Here is a 22606-nt window from a genome sequence, read left to right as displayed (position 1 = left end):
CCATGCCACTTCCCGCAGCTCCCACTGGGAGTGCGGGGGACTGTGCCTGCAGATGGTCAATGTAAACAAAATGTCACACAGACTGCCAGTGGATGACCCTGATGGGCCGCGTGCCGAAAGTTGCCGACCCCTGGTTTAAACATTGTAATGCTACAAAGCCTTAATTTTTTTAAATAGTGCTTGCTTTGCAAATATAAAACAATAGAAATAAGTAATTCTTTAAGTAAATTTATTCACGATGAACTATTGGAAATGAGAAGTGTAATTAAGGACAAGCAAATGAGCTTTATTTATTTTTAATCTGGAAAGATGTTTAGTACTAATCCTCCCTCTTGTGGTTAAAAAAAGAAATACAGATTCTACTAATTTGCATCTACAAATTGGGCCTGACTCTCTGCTCCATTACACCTGTTCTTTGTCAGTGTATCTCCAAGCCAGTGGTATTGCAATGATGTAAAATAGGCTTAACAAGGTGGAGAATGAAGCCCAATGACTTGAAGGTGAATATTTCAGAAATGAGGCCCAATCACATAGTATAACATACTTCTCACAATATAGCGATTTTACTGGTCTGCCACCTAAAAGTACTTAGATGAAAGATTATCAAATCACTGGAGTATTTATGGTTACGTCTACAGAACACCAAAACCCAGGGCCAAATTCTGGTCACATGTGGGTCTGAGAAGTCCATACTGAGGCCATCTTCACTTTGCAACAACCTATTGCAACTGTGTATATTTTGCAAGATCCACACTGGGGCTGTGCAGGATTACGGTGATACATTAAATCTTCAGGATTCATAATGTAGGTTTCAAATTTTTAATAACTACATAATTCTATCGAAACCCAAAACTCATCCTCACCAAAGCCAACATTTTCCTAAAAATGGAATTAGAAGAGAGAAAAATTAGGAAAAATAATGGTCAAAGAAGTCAGATCACTTGTTCTGTGGCTTTTTAACCCTCACCTCAAAACAGCTTAATCAGTTTTGCATATAACTTTCAAGAAAAAAATGTTCTCTTGGCATGCATACAAATCTGTGATGTTTCAGGCAGATTGGTTTAGTTTCTGGGAAAGTGTGTGTGTGTGTGTGTTTGTGGGTGCAGTGAGAGAGAAAGAGAATGGCTTAGAATGGAATGACATTAGAGTCATACTTAAGTTGGAGCTACTAACATCTCTCCATAAAACTCAAATATTTGTTTAACTTGCTAATTTTCAGCATCTACTGTGACTGTATAGGGCCAGATTTGGGAGACTTTCCTTTCCCTAGTTAGCCCTTATCCATGCCATTACCCTCACTGAAGAAAATGGGACTGACTGGCGCAAATAAATTGGTTAGTCTCTAAGGTGCCACAAGTACTCCTTTTCTTTTTGCGAATACAGACTAACACAGCTGTTACTCTGAAACCTGGCGCAAGTAAGTGCTCACCCAGGGAATAGCTGCATGACCTGGGGCATAGTAATTGCAGGCGGTAGCAGCTCTCCTGATAAAATCCAGATTGTTGCCAGGAAAAAATGAAGTGGTTGCTTGAGAAGTCTTTTGAATATTGTAATCCTGTAGACTGGTGGTTTTCAGCCAGTGGTCCACGGTCCCCTAAAGAGGTCCACAGAATATATCTAAGATTTGCAAAGTGTTCTGCACATCCTTTTGAAATTTTTTACTGGTCTGCGAATGAAAAAAGGTTGAAAACCACTGCTTTAGAATTATCCTTCTTGGTGATGTGAAAGAGGATTTTAAAAAAATGTTTATTGTATGGTAGACGTAGATTTATTGTGAATTCAGGAATTAGTAGGTATGGATATTAATATCACTCCTGACCTCCAGTAAGTACTCTTTCCATCACTTTAGTAGGAGAGGCCAGACCCTTGACTTTAGCATTTAATATATTAGAACGTAGGTTTTATTCATCTAAAAGAGATGAAATTTGAGCACTCTTGGTTATCAGAACAAAAATGATCCAAATAGGAGAATTTTAACACTAACGCAGGCACTTCGATATTAATAAAGTACTTATTACTCATACAATCATATTGTAATTTTTGACAAAAGCTACCAAAGCCAGAGAAATTCCAAGATTTGTGGCTCGATCTCATGTGGTCACTGAACAGAAGAATATCATGTGGGAACCAGGGAGTTGGGGCAGCAAAACAATGGTGAATTGGAGAAGCCTGGGTAAAAACATGGTGGGGAGTGAAACACACCTGGTTCATATTCATTTGTCAATTTATTCTAATCTATCAGTAGATTATGAATGGTCCCATTACAAAATAGCCAAATGCAAGACACAGAAGCATGGAATTAAAAGTAGGGATAGGGAAGGGTGAGAGACAATAGTAAATAACAGAAAGGCAACTGGTGAATTCCCCACCTTCCCAGGGGTAGGGGAGGCAGGCTTTGGCCACGGGGCTTCGAGCTCTGTCCACTTGGTGGCAGGCTCTGGTTCCAGGCTCCAGCTCCAGGCTCACCACCCCTGCCATTGTCCCTGGGCACCACTGCCTCCCTGTTCACCTCCCCATCCAGGGCTTGATTTGTCCCAGGGCTTGCTGGGGCTGAGTAAGTCTGCTGTGAAAAGTGGTGTTAACAAATATGCCAATATCACTTTTCACAGCAGAAGACTTACCAGCTAGCAAGTCTTAGAGGGAAAAGAAGCGCAACCAAAAAAGCAAAAGAAACAACAACAAAAAGACAACATGCAAAGCACCTTATTTGTGTTTCTATTCTGTTTAGGTCCAGTAAAGAATAGAGACAACAGTAAATTATTTTTATTACTGAGTCTGAAAAAACCCTACATAAATAAATTACAATGATTTGGACATGTATATGTGCATGTTTATTTAATTAACTGAAGGATAAACAATTATTTTAGGAAAAATTGCTAGTGTGGCCACCAGCAAGAGTCTGAGGCCACCAAAAATTTTGTTGTGAGAACCCCTGATGTTACTTGGGGCCTAAATTTGTCAACCGCTTTGGAATCCTCCTGGATGAAAGATGCTATGTAAATGTTGTTAAATTTAAAATCTCACATTTTTCACATACTACTTCTATTCTTTCTATTGGTCAAGTGGCATCTTATCTTTCCCCTTTCAAGGATTAATATTTTGTTTAAAAAAACTTCAAAAATATCAGACAACAGGAAAGTGATAAGTCAGAACTTGTTACAGCCACTCTGGGCAGCGGTTCTCAAATGAATTTTTGGTGTGGCTGCTCAAGTGCCACAGCAAATTTGTAATGGCTGTAGTTTTGAGAGTTAAAATATTATATTACTGACAATCTAGTCCTGTGGTTATTTGCAAGTGTCATCAATAAAAAACAAGTCTTTTCAATGTAAAGAATAATAGGTACTCTTAATTTACACAGCATGTGTACAATTATCACTAACTATATCCATTTTTTAAAAAAGTTGGTTGTAACAAAAGTGTGTATAGCCACATGGTAGCCACATGACCCCCGGAAAGTCATGGTGGTTGAACATGAAGTCCCTGGTGGCTGCGTGCAGCCACTGGGACCACACTTATTCTAGGGATCAGTTATAACAGGCTTTCAATTTCTTCTGTAAGGCCGGAGTTGTCAAAAATAGCTTAAAGTCCTTATGTAGGTACCTAAGAGTGGGATTTTCAAAAGCTCCTAAAGGATCTACGAGCACAAGTATGAAGTAACTAGGACTTGTGCTTCTAAGTCACTTAGGGGGTTTCAAAAATCCCACCCTTAAGTGCCCAAATCTAGACTTAAGATCCTAACTAGGATCATAGGTTCCTGTTTCTGAAAATTTTGGCCTCTATCTTTGTTCCCAGTCACTTGAGTCCAAGTATCTTTTTGTCCAGTGTCTTCATCTTGAAAGGTAGGAAACATAATTTATAATCTAATGTTGATTATTTTCCACTCTCTGTACCAAATGTATTGGAGCAAAAATTTTGAAAATACTAATTGCATGTAACTGTCTTGAATAATGATCTGCAGTTGTTCCATGTGTGAAACAGTATTTCATGGCTAATTTGGAAGGGTTAGTGCCAGTGAGAAGATCGGCCTATGTGGCTATATTCTGAACATGTTTACTTCTCACTAGAGAGCTGTCAATTTGTTTTAATTTTTAATTTCTATGTTTGACAGTATTGTAAGGACACTTGATGCATTGTGCAAGAGCTAGACCACAAAGAGCAATCTCAACAGACAATTTCATGCAACCTTTAAGGAGTACCTATTTTTCAGCTGCACCACTGTAGAAGCATAGTGTTTATCACACTAGCTGAATTCATCATAATGAATTCTTCTTTTGTATTTTCCTACAATTTACATGGAATCAGTAGAGGTGAAGATGACTAAGGGGTGTTGGTTACATCTGTTTTAATTTCTGAATCCTATGAATCAAATTTTAAGTAGGAGAAGTCAACTCAGAGTTACTTTCCAAGATTTTGCAGCTGCATAAGTTGGAACTGGAATGACTGCCCTGTGTAGCCCTTACACTCAGATTCTTGTATTCTTTGTGCATCACCACTGGAGATCTGAATTCTTCAAAAATAACTGGGACAACAGCAGTTTACTGATGCTCGCCAGCTTCCGTAGTGGGGATGTTTATTTGTGTGGGGATGTTTATTTGTGTCAGTTTTTCTTGCTCCAGTTCCCAGGATAAATTTAATATCAGTTACTAGATGTTGGTCCCACTGAGGCCAAGGTTCTATTAAACCAGAGTGAATGTATTGGCATCTTCTGTAATCAAATGAGTAGGGGAAGGAGACTGGAAGCCAAGACACCTGGTTTCCATTCCTGACTCTGCCATTGACTCACTGGGGACTAGATTGTCCCAGCCTTCCTGTGGCCGCACAGGGGAATAAGGCTCCCTTAATAGTCTGCTTGATCCTGGTCAGATTTTGACTCCAGCCATGGTGGGGAGAGGGGGAAAAATAGGAGAGGAAGCTACTCTGCAAGAAAGTGGGCAGGCAAGAGACAGAGAGAGCCAAGAGCCCTAGCCCCTCTCCTCCTATCTGCCTGCTAGATTAACCAGCCAGGCGCAGAGCAGGCAAAAACTTGCTCCCAAAAGAAAGGTAAAGTAACTTATTCCCATGCTCCGTGAGCGGGGGGATCAGAGGAGAAACTGGGATTGAAATTCTCTTCTTCTCAACACAGCTTAGGGTTGCCAACTTTCTCATTGCAGAAAACCGAACATCCTTACCCTATCCCTGCCCTGCCCCCACCCTGAGGCCATGCCCCTTCTCAGAAGCCCCGCCCCTACTTACTCCATCTCCCCTTTCTCTGTGGCTTGCTCTCCCCCACCCTCACTCATTTTCACTTGACTGGGGCAGGGTGATTGGGTGTGGGAGGGGGTGAGGACTCCAGCTGGAGGTGCAGGCTCTAGGTTGGGGCCAGGGATGAGGGGTTTGGGGTGTGGGAGGAGGCTCAGGGCAGGGGCAGAGGGTTGGGGTCTGGAGGGGGTGAGGGCTCCAGTTGGGAGTGGCAACTCTGGGGTGGGGTCAGGGATGAGGGGTTTGGGGTGCAGGAGGGGGCTCAGGGCTGGGGCAGGGGGTTGGGGTGCAGGAGGGGGTGAGGGCTCTGACTGGGGGCACAGGCTCTGGTGTGGGGTCAGGGATGAGGAGTTTGGGGTGCAGGAGTGGGCTCCGGGCTGAGGGATTTGGAGTGTGGCAGGGATGGGGGGCTCTGGGTTCTCAGCCAATGGGAGCTGCAGAGCTGGCTCTTGGGATGGGGCCAGTGCATGGAGTCTCCCTGGCCGCTCCTGTGCTTAGGGGCCACAGGGGCATGCTGGCCTCTTCCGGGAGCCATGTGGAGCCATGGCAGGCAGGGAGCCTGCCTTAGCCCCACTGCGCCCCTGAGCAGACTTTTAATGGCCCAGTCAGCGTCCCTTTTCGACCAGGCGTTCTGTTCGAAAACCAGACGCCTGGCAACCCTAATACAGCTACATGCTGCCCCTTATTCCAGGCAGATGGCGAAATAACAAATAGCTCTGTGTGAGCTAGAGCAAATTACTTAGGGTCTGATTTTCATTTATTGTAAGGTCCCATTTAAACCGCTCTGGCAGCATGAAGAGACTTTGGCCTTAAACTGAGTTATTTACATCTACTTTGAGGCCTCTTTATGTTGCCAGCACATGTAGATGAGAATCAGGCCCATAATCGTTTAAGTGCTTCAATTTTACCCATATGTAGAATGAGTGAAATAATATTTTCCCGTCTCACAAGGGTGTTATGATGCCCTCAGTTTGTAAAATGCTTTGAGATCCTTGAATGAAAATCATTAGTTACATTACGTACATCCACTGAAGGTCATTTTTTCCCTTCACTTGCACATGTTGTACTTTCCTGGAGCAGTGGACAACTGTGCTGATATCTGTTTTAGTGTCTTCTGTGTCCCTAATTCGTCTCCCAGCAGGTCACAGGAGCAAGTGTCCAGGATTCATTGTAAAATCCTGCTTGTAAATGAGGTAACATCTGTTCTTTGTAGATGTACTTGCTACTGCAGTGCAACAAGCCAGCCAAAACATGGGGTTTTTGTACCTCAGTAATCCATTTAGCATTTCTGATATACTCCTGATTTTAGAATAATTACATCCACATTTAGTCAGATGCCTCTTCCTGGATCCTGGTATATTCTTCCTTAAAATGTTTTTTTAAATCAATTGTATAGTTAGAATTTTATACCTTTTTTACTTTAGATTCAGAAATGTGTTTCTTAATTACTTTGTGTTTTCTTTTGTTGTGGTCTTTTACATTGCCTGGGATTTTAGTATTCTTAAGCAAACATGCTGGGATCAACGTGATGTGTAGTAGTAGTCATGCCATTTAAGCAACAGAAAAAATATTTTTGACAAAAATTAGTTTTTTGACTAAATTAATTTGAGGGGGGAACAGTGCTGTCTTTCCATGGAAAAGTATTATTTTGTCAAAAAAACAAAATATTTGCCCCAAACCCCAAATATTTCAATTTGGAAATGCTGAGGTGGAGTCTCATGTCCCATGATAAACCATGGTCAGAGACTCCCATAATGCAGTGCCTTGCCTCTCTAAGGTGGGAGAGACACTAATGCAGCATGGGAGATTTAGTCCAACCAGGGAACCCAGTCCATAGAGGCCAATGAGAGCGTAAGGCCCCCAAACTAATACTCCCAGGAGGCACAGTGGGAGCATTGCCAAATTATATTTTGATGTTCAGACAAAAAATTTCTGCATTTAAATGTATGCCAAAAAATTCAAATTTTCTTCAGGAGTAAACCCCATTTTGATCATTTCTTGGCAGTGTGTTGGGGGATTGCCCCACCTCCTTTTGAGTGATTTCCCCCCAGTGCTGCATGGAGGTAGTATGCCTGTGACTATGTGAGGCCCCACTTCCACCAGCACCCCCTGGAGGTAGAAATGTGCGTGGCAGATGCCTCTGGAGGCTCTAGGATGCCACTTCCCCAGAGACATGTGGGCTTGGGGAAGAAAGGAAATTCCAAGAAGGAGCCAGTCTAGAGAAACCCAAGCCAGCAGGAGCAGACACAAAAGGAGACTTAGCAGAGACGCTTAGGCACTGATGGAACCATCAGGCAGCTTTTTACCATTTTTACTCAGGAGATTCTCTGCTGACTGGCTGTTTGCTTCAGCCCACTCCTGCCCCTTCCCTCACATTCCTTTCACCTCAGCCTCACTCCACATGCCTTTATATGCCCCTCTTTCTTTCTCTGTCCCTTCCTCCCTCCCTCTTCTCCCCTGCCCTGTCCCCCCTTGTACTCCCTTTTCTAAGTCCCCTCTCCTTTCCTTTGTCTTTTTGTCTAGCTAATGCCATCCTAACAAAACCCACACCCAAATAATTAATAAAACCCAAACTCCACCCCACAAAAAAACAAAACAGTACAACTCACATGATATCAGTCAATCATCACTCAGCTCATGCTGCTTGTGTTATTTCCTTTCCTATTGCTGAACTCTTGAAGCCTGGGACTGTCTTTTTAAATTTCTGAGTACAGTGTCTAGCATATTAAAGCCACATTCTCAACCTCTAGATGCTACTGTAATAAAACTAAAAAATAATAATCCTTGTTCAGTGCATGCAAAATTCTTGCTGGTTTCATATGGAGCTCTAAGTTAGCGAGCATTAAGTAGCTACAAGATTAATGCATAATGTGCAATAGAGTTCGTTTTCTGACTACTAACAAAAGAATTATCTGATTTAAATAAATATGGATATCTATAGGAGAAGGATACTTTTCAGCATGAAGATCTTGAAAATCACCCTTTTGGCCCAGAGAGCAGGAAAGAAGACTCTGATAGATGGTGCAGTCTGTTCACTGAGCCACCTGGGAAGGAATTTTACCCCAAACTTCTCCTAGGGCACTTGGGCTCAAAGCTATATATAACTGGCAGAGTCTTACCTCATGAAAGGTGCTGGAATGAACAAGAGGAGTCAGAATGGTAGTTCATAATGCAGCCTTCCCCATTTGCCACTTGTCACCTTATATTTACAGTTCAGAGGTATGTAATTTTCTACTAGACTTATTGGCAGCTGTGTAGGAGTGCAGCTACTCCTAAAAAGATCATAATGGAAGAAAAGTTGCAGAGGGGCTGTGCAGCACCCATGGTGGATAGTCATGCCTGTGGTACCATGAGTCATCATGTAGAACTTTGCTCAGGAAGACTGAAACAAATGTGTTTTCTTGTTTAAAATACACAAATTACTCTTCTATCTGTGTGCCTCTGCCTCCTTTGTTCTCCCCTTCCTTGAAACACGTTTCTATACACATTAACATCAATTTTATAGTTGTTAGATTTCTCTATTAAATACCAAACTCAGATGTTTTAACTCCACCTAGATATAATCTGTAATCTACTATCTATTGGCAGCTGTCTCAGTTTTACCAGGGATAGTATACTATTGTATGTAGTGTTGTTGTAGCTGTGTCGGTCCCAGGATATTAGAGAGACAAGGTGAGTGAAGTTGGTCCCATAAAAGACATTACCTCACCAACTTTGTCTCTGGGAATATTGGTAGTTTGAAGCAGCAGAACCAGTTTTACTAAGGTTGAAGTGTTCTTTTTCTTTACAGGGTGAAAGAGGTTTGCCTGGACTACAAGGTGTGATTGGGTTTCCTGGAATGCAAGGACCCGAAGGTCCACCTGGGCCATCAGGAATTAAGGTAGGGTGCATTTAATACTTAAATGGGAAGATTTCCCCAAATCCTTGTCACTGTGAAAGACCAATATATTCCATTTTTCTTACAGGGTGATACTGGAGAACCAGGGCTACCAGGAACAAAAGGAACAAGGGTGAGTATCTGCTTACATTTAGTTTTAATAATTTTGAAGAATGTAGGTTAAGATTTTTAAGTCTTAATGGTTAGCTTAATTTTTCCAGATATGTTTGCTCTTTGCCAAGTGCAAGATAATGTCAGCCCCCTCTTTAAGTTAGTCAGTGGCTGCCTGTTAATTTCAAAATTCTTGCTCTTGCCTTCAAGGGTCTGCAGCATGCTGCCCCTGCCTATGTCCTCTTACATTACCTACCTGGTCCTTATTACTCTACCAATTATACTGGTCTTGACAGTCTTCATGTTTCCCTCTCTTCCAAAGGTTGCCTTTTCCCATGCTCTGTTATACTTGGAAACCCCTCCTTAAGCTTGTTCACCAAGTCACCTCTCTCACCTACTTTAAAAGTCTCCTTAAAAAAAATCACTTCTGCTGTCTCTCCTATAGGAAGTGAGCAGGGAGGACAGGATACACACACTTACACACAAGTTAACAGAAACATTAATATATGTGTATGGCAGGGGGCTCAATCCTGCAACCATTAAAGTCAAAGGCAAAATATCCATTGACTTCAGTAGTGCTGGACCAGACCCTTTCTGAGTATCGCTGTGATTTTATTGATGTCACTCTCTTGTGCTTCTTCTTCCTTTCCTAAGCTGTGCATTTGACCCTTTCATCTGTCATGTTCATTTTAGCTTGTGTACTTGCCAGGGCATTGGCCATGTCTTTATTCGTTTTGTGAGGTGCCTAGCTCTTTTGGGGCACTCTAAATTAAGGATATAATAATCATGAAAGAGAACTTGAGTATGTTGTATTTCCTGTGACATTTTTTATACCCACGGCTTTCTTGCACATAGTCTCAGATAGGCTTACCGACTATGGCTCTTTAGTGCCCTCTCATGGTTAGACCATATAGAACTTGAGTCAGCTATAGCCTTTGAGTTAATAGCTGTAGCTTTCAGGCACTAGCAGCTTACACTGTTAGACTCAAAGGTCTTAAAGTCAACCCCACTGTTAATGATAGACACGGCCAGGGGCACTGTGTTGGCTAATTTGGGTGAACATATACCAACTGTACATGTGGTCACCACTCGCAGTACCAGTAGACTGAGCATTTAATAATGCTACAAGTTTTGGAATGAAATTACTTACCCCAAGCTAAAACAACTACATTTGTCTTTCCTGCTCCCCAACACCCACATTAGAAATCACTGGAAGACTAAATAAAAAGGAGATTGCTATAGATTTCATATTATGAATTACAGTGGCAAATGTACGAAATATCTACTCCTTAGCAGCATTGACTGTGCATTTCAGTTCTGATCTAACTCCCATTGAACACAATGGAAATGGAGCTGATCAAGGATTTTTCAACATGTTTTGGAAAAAAATCAAAGCTTTTGTGGATTTGTTTTTAGTATTATTTTTCACCTTGCCTATAGAGCAGTGATGGGCAACCTGCGGCCAATCAAAGTAATCTGATTGTGGCCTGCGATACATTTTGCTGACGTTGACGGTCCGCAGGCATGGCCCCCCCGCAACTCCCAGTGGCCGCAGTTCGCTGTTCCCGGCCAGTGGGAGCTGCAGAAAGCAGTGGGCCGTAGGGACGTGCTGGCTGCTTCTTCCTGCAGCTCCCATTGGCAGGGAACGGCGAACTGTGGCCACTGAGAGCTGTAGGAAGCCATGCCTGCGGACGGTCAATGTCAGCAAAATGTATCGTGGCCTACAATCAGATTACCCTGATGGGCTGCATGTGGCCTGCGGGCCGCAGGTTGCTCACCACTGCTATAGAGTGTTTGAAATTTTGACGGAAAGTCTTTGCAAAAAAATGTTCATGGAAAGTTTTCCAGATATTTTGATCAGCTCTAAAACGGCCATAATTAGATCAGGCCCATAATTTTATATTTTATTGGGTAATTTTGATGTCTTCGCTTTATAGTTTTTAATATATGTTCATTAATTACAGGGCCCACCAGGTTCATCAGGATATCCAGGAAACCCAGGTCTTCCTGTATGTATGAAGCATACATTTATTTACAAAGAACCCCACGGTTTTACTAGTGACATCAGGTGAGGATTAATACAGCATTTATTACTTTTCTTCTTTCTCCTATTGGTAGGGCATCCCTGGACAAGATGGCCCACCAGGTCCACCTGGTATCCCAGGTTGCAATGGCACAAAGGTGACATTTACATTTTTAACAATTTCCTTGTACATATTTTTTTTTTAAATATGAATGTGTTTCCTAAACAAAGTCAATTTCTCTGTTCTCTTTAGGGTGAAATAGGCCCTGTTGGTCCTCCAGGTTTACCTGGATTGGATGGGAGAATAGTAAGTAAACATTTTAATCCATAATTCATTCTTTCCACTCTGATTCTTGACATTTTAAATGTTATTAAAAATTGTATAATATTGATAATGTGTATGAGAAAAAATAATACATTTTAAGTATTTATTTTCCAGGGACCTCCAGGATCTCCTGGAATTAAGGTATGTTTGTCTTTAAAATCGAACGCATTCATATATTGCTTTTAGAAGTTAAAAATCAGATGACCTATGCACATCAAAATTAGCAGCCCTTACTTAGGTATTGGTGTGGCAAAGATGTACATACATGCTTGACTTTGTATGCTGTGAGGTAGTCCCATTAGTTGCCATGGGACTTCTCATAGTGCATAAAGTTTAAGCACTTGCATGAATCTTTGCAGGATCAGGACCTAAAAGAAAATAGTACCCACTGTTAAGTAGGTGTCTTATGCCCACTCCCTGATGTATAAAGACTTAAATTCATTTTTAAGATTCAGCCATATATTTATTTTGACGTTACCAGATTTGAGAGAACTCCAACATTTCAGCTTTCCAGTCAATTTTCCACAAAGACTCTCCTTGGAAAACAGCCAAAAACATGACCAAGATCTCATGTTCGTTAAACAAATAGTTGAAATTTTATTTATAAAAACTAACTTTCTATGTAATGAAATGTATATTACTTTGTCTTTCTAAGGAATGAAATGCTGTGACTATGAAAGGATTTGACACATGAATATAAAATTAATGGATATAATTTGAAACTTCAATTTGCATATAAATCATAAGTGTAATCACAGTTTTGGTGTGAAAAGACTTTTAGTCATAAAAAAAACCCTTGCCTCTTTCTCTCATATGGGAGGAAATGACTCATGGTAAAATAACGTTGATTCTTTAATGATTCTTTTCTATACATGTGTGCATACATAAACAACTTTTAGAAACAACATAACTGAATCACAAAGGGCTGTGATTTGTTCAGAATTTATGAAAATGGCATCATGTGATACCAAATATGAAGCAAAGATGTGAATAACTTAATTTACAAGTAATTTGGATAAATATTATTGCCTTATTTTAGGTATAAGTTATTGTCGCAAAGGAAAATCTCATGTTTTTTGCAGGCCATTAAATTTTGGAGTTATGATTTACTTCAAGGAAAATTCTGCATTTATTCTATGCTGCTAGGGTTCCCTTGACCACTTTATATAGGATTTTGACACACTATGGCTAAATTTAGAGCTGGTGCAAACAGGTGTGATTTAAGTTAGTGGACGAGCAGTTGAGGAACTCTTCAACCCCATGTGATTAGATCAAGTCAAGTATCACAAGAGACCACCCTTGATTAACCAGGAGATCTTCAATTATCTGGAACTTAAAAAAGAGCCCAACAAAAAGTAGAAATTATGTCAAATTACAACAGATGAATATAAACAAATAACACAAGTAAGTAGAGACAAAATCAGAAAGGCAAAGGCACAAAACGAGTTAAACTAGCTAGAGACATAAAGGATAACAAGAAAATATTCTACAAATACATTAGAAGCAAGAGGAAGACCAAGGACAGGGTAAACAAAAACAGTGGGGGGAACAAAAACAGAAAATGTGGAAATGGCCAAAGAGCTAAATGACTTTTTTGTTTCAGTTTTCACAAAAAGTTTAGTAGCAATTTAATCATCTAATTTAATGAATGCCAGTGAAAATGAGTTAGGATCAGAGACCAAAATAGGAAAAGAAAAAGGTAAAAATTACTTAGAAAAGTTAGAAGTGTTCAAGTCACCAGGGCCTGATGAAATACATCCTAGAATACTCAAGGAGCTGACAGAAGAGATATCTGAGCCATTAGCGATTATCTTTGAAAAGTCATGGAAGATGGGAGAGATTCTGGAGGACTGGAATATAGCAAATACTGTGCTCATCTATAAAAAAGGGAATAAGGACAACCCGGGGAATTACAAACTAGTCATCTTAACTTTAGTAATGGGAAAGATAAAGGAGCAAATAATTCAACAATCAATTTACAGACACCTAGAAGATAATAACGTGAGGTGATAAGTAACAGTGAGCATGGATGTGTCAAGAACGAATTGTGTCAAACCAACCTCATAACTTTCTTTGACATGGTAACAAGCCTTGTGGATGTGGGGGAAGTGATAGACATGGTATAACTTGACTTTAGTAAGGCTTTTGATCCTATCTCACATGACCTTCTTATAAACAAAATAGGGAAATACAACCTAGATGGAACTATTATAAAGTGGGTGAACAACTGGTTGGAAACCTAGTCCCAGAGAGTAGTTATCAGTGGTTCACAATCAAGCTGGAAGGGCATATCAAGTGGGGTCCTGCAGAGATCAGTCTTGGGTCCGGTTCTCTTCAATATCTTCATTGATGATTTAGATAATGGCATAGAGAGTACACTTGTAAAGTTTGCTGACGATGCCAAGCTGGGAGAGGTTACAATTGCTTTTGAGGTTAAGATTGAAATTCAAAATGATCTGGACAAATTGGAGATATGGTCTGTACTAAATAGGATGAAATTCAATAAGGACATATTCAAAGTACTCCTCTTAGGAAAGAACAATCAGTTGCACACATACAAAATGGGAAATGACTGCTTAAGAAGGAATACAGTGGAAAGGGATCTGTGGGTCATAGAGGATCACAAGCTAAATATGTGTCAACAGTGTAACACTGTTGCAAAAAAGCAAACATAATTGTAAGCAAGACATGAGAAGTAATTCTTCTGCTCTACTCTGCGCTGATTAGGCCTCAACTGGAGGATTGTGTCCAGTTCTAGGTGCCACATTTCAGGAAAGATGTGGACAAATTGGAGAAAGTCCAAGAAGAGCAACAAAAATGATTAAAGTACTAGAAAACATGACCTATGAGGGAAGATTGAAAAACTTGGGTTTGTTTAGTCTGGAGAAGAGAAGACTGAAGAGGGATGTGATAACAGGTTTCAAGTACATAAAAGGTTATTACAAGGAGGATAGGGCAAGAAGCAATGGGCTTAAATTGCAAGGGCGGTTTTGGTTGGACATTAGGAAAAACTTCCTGACTGTCAGGGTGGTTAAGCACTGGAATAAATTGCCTAGGGAGATTGTGGAATCTCCATCATTGGAGATTTTTAAGAGCAGGTTAGACAAACACCTGTCAGGGATGGTCTAGATAATACTTACTTTAGTGCGGGGACTGGACTAGAGGACTTCTGCAGGTCCCTTCCAGTCCTACAATTCTATGATTCTAAGTAGTTGATTTGAAATCAAGTAAGGTACTACTCAATATGAATAATGGTGGCAAAACTGAGCCCATGTATGGGAAGGGTGGATATAAGTTCATCATATGGTCAGATTTTGCCACCTTTACTTATATTGAGTAGTACCCTGCTCTGTAGGAAGTTCCACTGTTTTCATTGGTATTGTAGAATCTGGAATGTAATGAAAAAACGTACTAGAATGTAAATCCTTCTTGAATCATGGAGGTCTATGGACTCAGCACAACTGGTATGGTTCAACAGGACAGGATGGGAGCAGCATTCAGAGAGCCCATGCAGGCTGTGCCTTCCCATCTCTACATGCCACAGAGCACGGCTTCATGTTAGCTCTCAGTGCACCACTCTGCAGGGAGGTTTTGGAGAAAATGTAGGTTGAGGGAGGGGCAGGTCTGGAGTATGTGTGACTATGCTGATTCACCATCTACTGCTCCCACATAGAAGTCAGGTGCTGTGGTCATGGGGACTATTGCAGTCTCAAGGTTGTATAAATAGCCAGAGATCACAGTCTAGGAAGGAGGGTCCCTTGCCTGTAAAACCTCCAAATGTTTCCAACACACAGGCCAGATACTCAGATTGGAAAGACTTAAATTTAATGGGCAACTAGGGGGATTTTCCCACCAATAAGTGGAAAGTAAGGGGAAAAGTTAAGATTGGTACTGGAATCTTTACTGAGTATTTCAAGGGTACCTGACACTGAAGGGCTTTAAAAACTACAACAGCTTCCTTGTGGTATGTTTAAAACAACTCAAACAAGTAAAATGCTGACCATTTTTTTATACTTCCCAAATGATTCCAAAAGACTGTATAAATGTTATGTGAGTGCTTTTCTCCAGTCTTAATGTCAGTGTTTCAGAATCAGTGTTTTTATTTGTGTGCATATATATATTTCACCTTTTTTTCCCCCTTCTCCTATGATAGGGAGACCCAGGTGAAGTGATTGGGTTCTTACCACAAAATGTGCTAAAAGGTGAAAGAGGTTATCCTGGCCTCCCTGGACTACCAGTAAGTCTTAACTAAAATGACTGCATCACATCTTTAAGTGGGGGTAGAGCGTTGTCTGGCTTGCCGAAGGAGAGACCAGTGCTTTACGGGGGAAGAGGAGGAAGAGAAAGACTCTGAAGTTGCTGCAAAAGGGGAATAGATCAGCATGGTGCCCTGGCACCAGAATGGCTGAGGAGTTTAAAAGGGGCAAGTCCTGGCAGTAGAACCCCTTTTCCCAGGAGTGGGTGAAGCAGCACCCACTCTTCCTCCCCTGGAGGTGGTAAAATGCCAGATTTGGTCAGGCCCTGCTGTGGGCATCGCACAAGCCACTTCTTTTCAGGGAGGCTGGGAGGAATTTTTCCCTCACCACCAGATTGGCCTAGGTGGAGTGGCATTTTTTTTTTGCCTTCCCCACAGTGGGTTCAGGGAGGGCTTTGTTGAGGTGAGGTGTGAAGGGAATTAAGCTATGTGTCGCAACTCATTGTGTAAGTGTGGGGTGGATGTCCAGGGAAGGTACTCCATAGGGAAGGGATACAGTGACTAGATAATATGCCTTGGTAAAGGACTTAAAAACTAGGTGTTGGTTAAAGGCGTGGAACGGGGAGAGGTTGGGGTTCAGGACTTCTATGACTGGTATATCAGGGAGCCAACCCCTTTCATCTAACCCACCTTAACCCTCGTTCAAGTGGGGGGATGGCATGGTCCCAGAAATGAGTTAGTTTGGGAACCTGGATGGAAAAGGGGGGCCTGGCAGAAGCCCCCCAGGTAGATAATGAACATGGGGTTACCTGCACTGTACACTTGTATCTGCCAGGTGATCCCAGACATCCAATAATAAAGTTGTGGCCTGATTAAAACCATATCAGGTGTCCCCTGTCCTTTCAGTATAGCCAGATAATATATATAAGCATCATTAAATTTCTCAATAGGTATCTCTTTTTAATGGCTCCTTCTTATTTTCAGGGTACACCAGGATTGCCAGGGCTCCAAGGCCCCATCGGGCCACCAGGGATTACAGGAGTTCCAGTAAGTGTCATTTTATGATGATTTATGTACTGCTGCTTTATGAAAAAGCTCTAAATGATTGGCATATTGGGGATGAATGGTATGGTAGTTAGGGCACTAACCTACCACTTGGGCAACTCAGATTCAGTCCCTACTATACCACACATCTTCTGTGTGACCTTGGACTCCAGGGGACTGCTTCTGCAAGATGCAAATAACTCTAATTTACTTCAGTGGCTGTTAGAATCTGGCCCCTCTTTCTACAGTTTTGTAATAGATTTTTACATTTTCCCCTCTTGAATCCATGGAAAATGTGTTGCTGGTCTCACAGCCTAATCTAAATCAAAATAGCTGCTGAAATTGTCCTAGAGGTACTATTAGGAACAAAGGAAAGGCAATCTCTTCCCAAGTAGAAGGTCTCCTGTTGTGTTAAATTCCAAATGTTCAAGGCACCTGAACTACTTGATACGTTGACAGGTGTAGTAGATGTCAGAATACATTCTCTGCCTTTATGGCCTTAGAAAACCACAGATACCAGCAAGCAGGGACCAGTTAATCCTATTTTTAAAAATCAGCAGTATTTGTTTCCCCTCATAGTGAGCTACATTCAGGGCAATCTGTGTTATGAATCCATGGCTGTGGAATCTACACTGCAAAACTGCTGTATAAAAAGGGAGCAAGGTATGACTCAGTGTAAACATGCTTGAGTTAGTGGTTACATTTACTGAGTTAACAAAGACTTATCTAAATTACGCAAATTAAGGATTATTATTCAGCACAAGTGGTCAGCAGGACATAAGATTTACATCTCATCTGAAAAATGGCACCTTCAGCAGTACAGATGTGCTAAGGTTGGGGAACTGGTTCAAGCATAAATCAAAGGGAAGAGTGCTATCTATTGAATCACCAGCACCACTCCCTGCAGCACCTGCTGTTTGCTATGAGTGTCTCTTGTCCAGGTAGTGACCAGCTCCAGCACTTCTTAACTGCAGTATCACACCCCTAATGTAAGAGCTTAGACAAATTCTGGAAGTTAGAAAGTACTAAAAACATGATATTGATCTTTCTCCATTAAAATGAAGACACCAGTAGAACGGTGCATTTTTAATGTCTGGGGTAAGCAGAAAACATTACATGTAATGTATAGCAAGCGGTCTAATAAAATGTCATGTCTTATAGGGTCCCCCAGGCCCACCGGGACTTCCGGGTGAGAAGGTGAGGATTTTCATAGGCAGTACTGAGCTATTTTTTCGACGTGCTAGTCTTCAAATGTTCTGTGCATGTTTGTGTCTTTATATAAAATATTGTATCTTAATTAACAGAGCCTCAAAAAAGGTATGGTTTTGTAGGTATTCTTTAAGATATGCTCTCCTACCAGACCAAAACACCACTAAGTGTTATATTCTACTATTTTTATTATTTATTCAGAACTGGTTGAAAATTTCAAAATTTGTCAGTCAAAATTTGTCATTGAAATGCCACTAAAATGTTCATGAGAATTTCATTCATGGGGGATGGGGGACAGGAGTGAGTGATCGGGAGGATCAGGACCTCATTGTGCTATGCCCTATATGCACACTTATTAAAAAGACAATGCTTTCCCTAAAGACCTTGCAATATGCATTATGACAGAAAATGATAGGGAGTGTGCAGAGGAGGGGTAGACAGCAAGGTAAATATAAAAATAAAAATAGTACATCTTGGCGTAATGGACATTAGTCATGATTTGCCATCTGCCTTTATTCCATATATTGCATTTTGATGTTGCATCTGGAAGAATCAGAGTCTATGTTGGTATAAGTCAGCTGAAAGGAGATCTCCAGCTCCCACCCCAGTAGTGTGCATGAACATTCTAAACAAAACCTCTGGCTGATCCCTCACCAGCCCATAGCCACTCCTGCCCTCAACAGGCTCTGGATTCCCCCCATTCTCTTGATGATGGTGGCAGGGTGGCATTGAGTAGTATATGGTGGGGGAGTGTAGTGGCCTGCTACCTCCTCTGGCATTCAACTGGGGACTATTCTTCTCTCCTTCCAAACTTCCTTCCATCTTCCAACCCCGATCTGGGGTGTCCCCCTGCACATTCGCTCTCTGCTACCTTTAATGTGTCTTGCTTTGTCCAACATTTTGGGATTCCATGTTCCTCCATCTCTCTCATGGGGCTTACTCCTCTCCCCATTTGTTGTCTCCATCTGGTGCCACCTCTCCGAAGGCAGAACTAAGTTGAAACTGCTGTTGGGGGCTGACTCTCTGCAGGAGTCAGGACCAGAGGAAAGACAGCTTCTGGCCACCCAGCTGTAGTAGCTGCAGTGATCTCTGGCATCTAGAGGCAGGAAGTGCACACACACAAAAACCAACAGTTGCATATTTTTTCAGCCCCAGCTACTGAGTGCAAAGAACTTGGGACTATCATGTCCTAAATAGGACTGTTTCAGGTATTCACAGGGCTTCTGGGACTGCACTGAGTGCACAGGCAAAGGGAAAGCCAACATTAGGGCAGAGATCGTGTGGGATGTACAGTGGTCCCATTGATCATAGCCAAATATTTATTTGGAGGCCACATCTCCCATGCCTTCTGCAGTCCTACCATTGCCCAACTTGTCAAAGTGAACACATGGTTGAGCTAAAGATAGGGAAAAAATAGGATAAATATAATGACTGTTTATAAGATCATTTGGGATGGTCTCTGCTTCTATATATCTGTCTTGAAAGAGAAGTATGTGGGAAAAAGAGAGTTTTTGTCAGAAAGAGTGAAAGATTTGTCCATTTAAATATGTGTATACACACATATAGCTATATTTTAGTTGTCATTAAAACTATGTTATAATCTTATGGCCCCCTTAATTGTATGTCTTCCTGATCCTCATCCTCCATCTCTGTTTGTTTTTCACAAAAATAATGTGATCTCCTCATGGCTGGACCTATGCCTTTTTATGTTTTGAAGATGTCGAGCACATTCTAGGCATGACCAGAAATGAATAAAAAAAAATAATAATCATTCAGGCTTATGGCTAATTAACTTTTAATTCAGGATAAGAATATATGGGCCTCGAGGACTTTCCATATTTGAATAAACAGAAGGTTAGATTTGGGGCCAAATCTACCACATTTATAAAATCCTTACATATATATATTTATAAAAGGAAAGTTGGCTAATTCAGTAACACATGTATAATTTTTATCATCAGGGTCATATGGGCTTGAGTTTTCAAGGACCAAAAGGTGATAAGGTAAGCCCCTCTGTTTGAAATGCTTTAGAATACAACTGCTAGATATATTTTTGAAGCTATATTTATTTTAAAGTTTGGTATTGGAGTCACTCTGTAGAGTAAGCCAATACAGTAACTTTTTCATTTTAAAAGATTTGGGTTCAAACCTGGTTCAAATCACTGGCTGGTATAATTAATTACCAACATGGTTTGTGGAATTTCACATGACTGGCATTAGGCATAGAAATTGCCATACGTCATTAGATCCAAGGTCCATCTAATTCAGTATCCTGTCTCTGACAGTGGCCAGCACCAGATGTTTCAGAGGAAGATTTAAGAACCCTGCTATAGGCATATATGGGGTCATGTGTCCCCCACATATGCCTCATCTTGATCTTGAATAGTTAGACTGGTTTAAGCCCTGAAGCATGTGGTTTAAAATTCCTGCCAAAGTTCTTATAATTAATTTTGGTAATTCTGTATATTCCTGTTATCCATAGAAATGTCAATTCCCTTTTTGAATCATGCTTAGTTCTTGGCCTCCGTAACTTCCTGTGGCAGTGAGTTCCACAGCCAAATTACATATTGTGCGTAAAAGTATTTCCATTTATCAGTTTCAACTTTAACAGTTCCCATCTTTTTATTTAATTGAATGTCTCCTTGTTCTTATGAAAACAGAAGTTCCTGATCTACCTTCTGTAGAAAATTCATTATTTATAATTTAATATAAGGAATAATTCTGAATTCAGTTAGATCTCCTAATACAGAGTATGTTTTCTGAAACTTGAATGTAAAAAGATATAGAGAGGTATGGGGATTTTTGGTTAGCTTTGTTTTATATTGTAAATATTTTGTCTTAACCATTGTAATTCTGTATATCTGGATTGCTATGGAGGAAATGAATGATTATCACCCTATATTTTATGTAATGTAATTGTTGAGGCAAAGTTTCATGAAGAATATGTGCAGAAAAAAAAGTAGAAGATTTAGTGAGATTGATTTGTTGACTTACTTGGGTTTGCCTTTTGCAAAAATTGAGTAGGAAATATAACAGCAGAAATAATGTGCATAGTATATAGGGTCTTTTAGGAGGTGTATTCCTTGAACAGCTATTGATTTTATTGTGTGGAAGCAGGTGGAGTTCCCATCTTGCTGAGAATAAAATAAATACACACGGTATATCATCCAAATTTACTCTCTCCTAGGGTTTAGCTTTATGGGAAGCTCTAATAATGGTGAAACAGCAGAAACCTCAACCTACTATTTTCTTTTAAGCTTGGGGCTTCTCTGCATGACCTCTTTTCCCCTAGCTGGTTGTTTTCCCTGATAAAGACACCTCTTGTATCCTTGTAGGGATTAACAAGGTGGACCTGCCAGTATGACTGAGCAGTAATTACGCTGCAGGCAGGGTGCAGGCAGGTTACATTAGGGTGACTCAGAGCAGGGTCTTAGTCTGACAGCCTGTTTGTAATGTGCTTTTCTGCAACTGCATGTGCAAACCTTTGGGTTACTAGGTGTTTGATTTTGATAAAATAATAATCCAACAAACATCCTGTCATTTTTTTAAAGTGAGTGGTAGTTCTATTTTATTTTAATGATTGTATTTATGAATGTTCTCCGTATAAATATTCTTTCTAATTAAATTAATAATCCTGAATTTTGTGTCAATAGGGTGAACGAGGAGTGGGGGGCCCTCCAGGTCCACAAGGAACTGCCTCACAACACAAAGAGAAAGGAAGTGTAATCATATATGGAGAGAAGGTGAGAAAATATTACTTAGTCCTTACAATATTGGACTCCTAGTTTCTTTGCTTAAAGACTGTGGGGACAAGCTTACTAAAGAAAGACAGGGAAACCAGCGTTATAAGCAGTCTAATGCCAATTATGCAAACTTGGTCCATGTTTTAACTTTCCTGAATAAAGTTTAATGCTCTTCCTGTAAGTATATGAAGAATTTGTATAGGGATAATCTGTGAATATGCTAATACCTGTGTAAATAAGTCACGTCTCTAGAAGACTTTGGTAACAAGGTTATACATTAAAGAATAGTTTCAGAGTAACAGCCGTATTAGTCTGTATTCGCAAAAAGAAAAGGAGTATTTGTGGCACCTTAGAGACTAACCAATTTCTTTGAGCATAAGCTTTCGTGAGCTACAGCTCACTTTATCGGATGCATACTGTGGAAAGTATAGAAGATCTTTTATACACACAAAGCATGAAAAAATGGGTGTTCACCACTACAAAAGGTTTTCTCTCCCTCCACCCCAGTCTCCTGCTGGCAATAGCTTATCTAAAGTGATCACTCTCCTTACAGTGTGTATGATAATCAAGGTGGGCCATTTCCAGCACAAATCCAGGGTTTAACAAGAACGTCTGGGAGGGGGGAGGGGTAGGAAAAAACAAGGGGAAATAGGTTGCCTTGCATAATGACTTAGCCACTCCCAGTCTCTATTCAAGCCTAAGTTAATTGTATCCAATTTGCAAATGAATTCCAATTCAACAGCCTTTTGTAGTGGTAAACACCCATTTTTTCATGCTTTGTGTGTATAAAAGATCTTCTATACTTTCCACAGTATGCATCCGATGAAGTGAGCTGTAGCTC

At 40.7% G+C, this 22606-nt stretch overlaps 1 protein-coding gene across 2 annotated transcripts in view; it reads left to right on the top strand.

Moving 5' to 3' along the window:
• Nucleotides 1-22606, top strand: part of COL4A1 (collagen type IV alpha 1 chain) — a 208983-nt gene that overhangs the window by 97961 nt on the left and 88416 nt on the right. For both annotated transcript variants that reach the window (XM_073349693.1, XM_073349702.1), the window contains 11 exons: nucleotides 9029-9118; nucleotides 9204-9248; nucleotides 11191-11235; nucleotides 11345-11407; nucleotides 11503-11556; nucleotides 11689-11715; nucleotides 15728-15811; nucleotides 16754-16816; nucleotides 17975-18010; nucleotides 19984-20025; nucleotides 21676-21765. In XM_073349693.1, the coding sequence (XP_073205794.1) occupies nucleotides 9029-9118; nucleotides 9204-9248; nucleotides 11191-11235; nucleotides 11345-11407; nucleotides 11503-11556; nucleotides 11689-11715; nucleotides 15728-15811; nucleotides 16754-16816; nucleotides 17975-18010; nucleotides 19984-20025; nucleotides 21676-21765 (639 nt within the window). The remainder of the gene's footprint in view (nucleotides 1-9028; nucleotides 9119-9203; nucleotides 9249-11190; nucleotides 11236-11344; nucleotides 11408-11502; nucleotides 11557-11688; nucleotides 11716-15727; nucleotides 15812-16753; nucleotides 16817-17974; nucleotides 18011-19983; nucleotides 20026-21675; nucleotides 21766-22606) is intronic.

The sequence above is a fragment of the Lepidochelys kempii genome, chromosome 1 (assembly GCF_965140265.1).
Source record: "Lepidochelys kempii isolate rLepKem1 chromosome 1, rLepKem1.hap2, whole genome shotgun sequence".
Taxonomy (NCBI): Eukaryota; Metazoa; Chordata; order Testudines; family Cheloniidae; genus Lepidochelys; species Lepidochelys kempii.
The sequence above is the reverse complement of the archived record's forward strand: the minus strand, read 5'-3'. Positions and strand labels throughout refer to the sequence as shown.